This window comes from Oculina patagonica, chromosome 9, assembly GCF_052425735.1.
Source record: "Oculina patagonica isolate OP01 chromosome 9, crgOcupat, whole genome shotgun sequence".
NCBI lineage: Eukaryota > Metazoa > Cnidaria > Anthozoa > Scleractinia > Oculinidae > Oculina > Oculina patagonica.
The window spans coordinates 22,391,127-22,396,126 of NC_135766.1; the positions used below are offsets into that span (position 1 = coordinate 22,391,127).

At 37.2% G+C, this 5,000-nt stretch overlaps 2 protein-coding genes across 3 annotated transcripts in view; one reads left to right on the forward strand and one right to left on the reverse strand.

The window, feature by feature from the left end:
* Positions 1 to 54: 54 nt before the first annotated feature.
* Positions 55 to 2,493, reverse strand: LOC144665637 (cilia-and flagella-associated protein 96-like). Its single transcript, XM_078526900.1, has 3 exons — positions 2,223 to 2,493; positions 1,810 to 2,026; positions 55 to 400 (listed from the first exon to the last, which is right to left on the reverse strand). Exons 1-3 carry the CDS (start codon positions 2,320 to 2,322, stop codon positions 148 to 150), a joined length of 570 nt encoding a protein of 189 aa, XP_078383026.1. The 5' UTR covers positions 2,323 to 2,493; the 3' UTR covers positions 55 to 147.
* Positions 2,494 to 2,559: 66 nt separating this feature from the next.
* Positions 2,560 to 5,000, forward strand: part of LOC144666126 (ralA-binding protein 1-A-like) — an 18,124-nt gene continuing 15,683 nt past the window's right edge. Inside the window, exons 1-3 of one of the 2 annotated variants that reach the window (XM_078527482.1) lie at positions 2,560 to 2,826; positions 4,010 to 4,158; positions 4,661 to 4,774. In XM_078527482.1, coding sequence (XP_078383608.1) covers positions 2,711 to 2,826; positions 4,010 to 4,158; positions 4,661 to 4,774 — 379 coding nt within the window. In that variant the 5' untranslated portion in view covers positions 2,560 to 2,710. Of the gene's footprint in view, positions 2,836 to 4,009; positions 4,159 to 4,660; positions 4,775 to 5,000 lie in introns of both variants that reach the window. The other variant, XM_078527483.1, reaches the window with a different exon arrangement.

A 5,000-nucleotide genomic window follows, 5' to 3' on the forward strand; every position in this document is an offset into this window, starting at 1 on the left:
TTAATTGTAAGTGGAGGCTGGAGTCCACTACTTTTACCTGATATTTTATATTCATTTGTTCAGGGAAAATCTATTTTTATCAGGATAAAAGTCAGGAAAATTTTGAAACAGAGGTCTGTGGCAACCATGAAAAATTTTTCATGAGCACTAATTAGAAAAGTTAACCTGACTTTGATCACAACATACCTTTCTCAATTCCCTGGCACGCTCATAAGCATCTGACATGTACTTGTGTGGCGCACCAATTGTCACGCCAAGGTAACCATAACCCGTTCCTTTCTTGGGTGGATTTGTTAAAAAGTTTTTACCAGGTGAGTCTGCCGCTTTCTTTCCTTTTGAAACAGGGCTGAAAGCCCCAATGGGTCCACCGAATGTACCATAATGATTACCAGCCCCTGAACTATAAACAGTAATAAACAATTAGAAATAACGAGGTATTATCAAGAAAATTTTAGTATAAAGTGAATTTTATACAATATGGTACATGATTTGGCAGTGTTTGAACTGTCTGAAATATAATGTACATTTTACAAATCAGCCATATTTTTCCATGGACAACACTCTTTTATTAAAAACTAGCAATGGTATTAAATTTGCAATTCCCGAGTTTTGATTGGTTAACAGCCAATGGTTGAGGTCACACTTAGACTTTTCCTGTGGTTAAGGGCGTTTACTATAGTAAAAAAAGTAAACAAAAGTTAACTATGGTAAACTGTGCTTGTTGACTTTTACATTTCCCAGATGGCTTCTTGTCCAAATGTTGTCAATCAAACTGCAATTTGATGACTAAAACAAATATGTTCAAATATTCTTCTTTCGCTCGCGAGACTGTACTTTCATCTGGAAAAAAATCTTTTGTGCATGTCGCCTGCAGTGAGCCATGGATTCAGAACGCGTGGTCCTTACGATTATTGCTCTTCCTCTATTAATCGCTGCTATCCGGAAAGCTCAGAGATTCAGATTTAGTGTCCTGAACATGTATTTTCTTCTGAACAGACGACGACACGACTTACCCACTGCTCTCCTCGCAAGGCGAATGCTGAGAAGACAAGCTTCTCAAGGGGAAGAAGAGCGGCGTGCATTTTAATTTTCAGCGACTTTCCTAGGACAACTGAAATAAAAGGTCTAGCGTTGCTTCTGTGTTGATCCGAACACAAGAATAAAGCACATGAATGAAAATGGCTCAACCATTTCACGGTTTCGGAGCTTTGAGACCTTTCATGTCAAAACTTAGACAGTCCATTACTTAAATAAACAAAGTTTAGATAAACGCGCGATAAACCATGCATTTTCAGGTCGTTTTACTATAGTTAACTTCACTTTCATCCTGCCGCTGTTGCTACAGACTACGATTACATTTACCATAGTAAACTGAAAAAAGCCGGTCACATTACAAATTGGCTTAACTATAGTAAACTTAACTTTACTATAGTAAAAAAAGCACTAGTGTGACCTCAACCAATGGCATATGAGCTCATATACCATTGACTACAAATGTGGTAGCCAATACACATTAACGAGAATAGCTGCTGTCAATTCTTTGGGTGTTTTAATAAAACAACAATTCCACTCGCACTTGTTGGATATGAGATAGTTATAGCCAACTTGGCGATCCAGGCCTCGTTGGCTATCTACCATCTCATATCCCAAAGCTATGCCCACTCATGGAATAATTGGTTAATTGCTAAATTTCACATAGAGAAACTGTAATATCAATTGTCTGCCTATGGGAGTAGTCTTTTAAAAGTGGGACAGGACATTTGCTGATTTGGCAATCTACTGCAATCATGCCACAAAGCCACAACTTACGGCAGTTTCTCCCCATTGCTTGGAACAAAAGCCTTTCCTAAGTTTAGCTTAGAGCTTTTGAGTTTATTTTGTCTCCGTCTCTTGACTGGATCAGAAAACGCCTCTCCTTCCATGATTCGGTTGAACTTCTGATCAAAGTATCCTGCTTGGAGGGCTGATGTTGTTTTACTCCCACCAGGGAGCATCTGTTTTCCTTTATGAGCCTTAACATTGAATTCTAAAAAGAGAATAAAATGTACGAGTCAGATAAAGGGAAAAAACTGAGGCTGGTTGTGACGACCCTGTAACAGAGGAAAACAACATTCCAAACTTGGCAAAGCTTTGTGAAGTAAACAACAGGTTTCGAGCACGCATTACAAACACAGTTGATCGCTTAACCTTTAAAGCTATGGCTGAGCACCTGAAAAACTTACCTGTACTCTTTCTTTTGTAAGGATCTCCTATCGATATGTATCCCAGCTCACTAAACAAACCGACACGGTTCAAATCGTTCTTGGTATCGAACTTCGCCATTTAATTTTACGCAAAACACTAGATCTAAAGCTTGTAACTTATACAACAAGCACTTTAGTTACAAGTATTGTCCAAATCGGAAGAATATTGTAAACTGAGGAAGCAAATTTTTGTAAAAAACTTTTTTCGCGAAGCGAAGCACACAATCAACAAAGCGTGGAGTCGCACGAAACTCAGTTTTGTTGTCATAACAACGTGTCCCTTCACAGCCTCGCCTCATAAATTTACCGCGGAGAACTGGCGGAGAGTCTGGACAAAATATGGCGGAAATGGAGGATTTTGGCAATCGGGACGAAGAATCACTTTAATGTTTTGTTTACAAATTATACAGTTTTCGTGTCGTTAGTTCTTCTTAAAGGTATTTTCTTGAAGATTAACAGCAGTATTAATGGCTGAGCGAGAAGAAGACGTCTTTGAGAGGAAAGAAAGCAAGAAAGACAAGGGATATGTGGCCTTTCGCTCGGACGATGACAGCGTCGGCGAAGAAGAAGAAGAAGATTCAAGGTAGCAATTGTAATATTGACCGCTGTGTAATTTGTAGCTCAGAATGTCTTTTATTTTTAAGCGGAAGAGAAAAATTACTAACCATGTAAGTCTTATTCGACTTTTATTTCGTTTAATTCTGTTGAATAAATTAAACTGAAGCTTGATCCCGCGAACTGAAAACAGCTGTTTATGTCCGGCCTCGAACTCAACTCGCCAAATCCTCTGACTTCTACATTACGTTCCTCGAAAGTAGGCATTATTACCGCATCGACATATGATGCCTTACTGAGTATTCTTCATATTTTTTGGCTCTATAACGCCGTTTGATAACGATCAAGTTTGCATAATTTTGTCTTTCAAAGGGATTCCGGCTAATGGGGCTAATGCTATCTTTAATTAATCTTGCGTGACTTCCAAAGAAGCTTTCTTCTCAATCAATCAGGACGCAAAGCTATAAAGGGTGTTGCTGAATTAATGAATGTAGCCGTGAAAACAAAGAGAAGGTGATCATTCTTCGTTTCGATTCATAAAATCGCCACACAATACACAGTATTCATGGCATATATGGACAGGTGTAGTTTTAAATTAAGAACTACCATTGTCTAAAGGGTCTTCAGTTGTTGCAGCTAAATCCTGAAGCTATCTTTTCTGATATCCAAGCAACACACACTAATATTAATTTTCTTGGGAGTTAATTTTCTCTTCCTTGCATGAATCTAAACAAATTTCATAATCTGATAAGTCCTGCTAACATTTATCAACAAGATACATTTGATTCCTAATTTCTGCTTTTTTCTAAGCACATGTACTTTGATAACTAAAGATGGCAGGAGGTCACATTCTGCTGCACGTCATTGGCTAATATCAACTTCAGTTGTTTTAATCTGACATCTTGTGTTGAAAATATTCAAATGTATTCAGTTTGTATTTCCTGTTGAAAGGAACAGACTGAAACGTTCTGTTAGAAGTGAAAACCTGAGATGATAAGACAAACTTGTTTCTTCTTTACCAAGAGTATCAAAAACTCTTCGGACTTTGATGGAGGGTGTTATCAACTGTCGTCAATCAAAAGGTTAAAAATTAGCATGCAGCACGTATTAAATAGCAGTATTTTGGATCAATGGTGATAGTATTTGTAGCACCTTTTGTGTCTTTGTTTTAGGGTCATTTACATTTATGGCTCTTTGTTACTATTTTCTAGGCCCAAAGGGAAAAAAGTAAAGAGAGAGAAATCACGATCTCTGGCGCTGCGCATCAAACCAAAAAAGCAGAAGAAGGAAAAGGAAAATAAGGAGAAAGACAAGAAAAAGAAAAAGAAATCAGAGACACTCTCACCTCCTCAAGCACCAAGTAAGGATAGAACTCTTTTATTCTCAATGTCAAAATAAAAATCTTCAGTACTGATTGCTATATGTTGCAGTTAATTTTTGATCTCAGTTAATTTTTTTATTTTAAATGTTACAAAATCTCTCAGTCAACTATGGTAAACATGTACAATAATTCAATGCAATTATATATAATTGCTTGATTTCTTAAATAATGTACTTAGTTTTCATTTATAAATGGCTATTTAGGCATCATTTTAAAGTTAAGTCTTGTTTTACATTTTTATAACACTAGTAGGGCAAGATGGATTATACATTGTGTGGTTCAGAAAATGTCCATACTCCCCTCCACAGATTGAAGGGATTGGAAATTTCTGGGGGTGGGAGGGGTAAAAGGCCCAAAACTTCAAGGAAATGTATGAACCTTAATTGGAATTTCCAGAGGGGTGGGAGGGTTAGGTTTGGATAAATTTATGGAACTACACATTGTACAGTAAAAAATTATGGGTCGTCTTTTTATTTTCCAGGGAAGGCTGTGTTTGGAGTTCCTTTGGAAGTTGCGACCAAACAAACCAAGCTTCCAGATGGAGTGGAGCTCCCCAGAGTATTTCGGGAAGGAATTGTTTACATTGAAGAAAACTGTAAGTACTTGTAGTGACACAATTCAGTCAAGGGAATAAGTGTTACCTTTACTTTAACGCTTGGGGATCGCTCTTTTCATGTGGCCGCCCCTAAATTATGGAACGATCTTCCAAGTGAAATAAGAAATATGCCATCTCTGCAAAGTTTTAAGAAAGCCATCAAGACCTTTTTATTTTTAAAAGCTTTTTAATTGTACATTTCTTTTTATAGTCATATACATTTTGA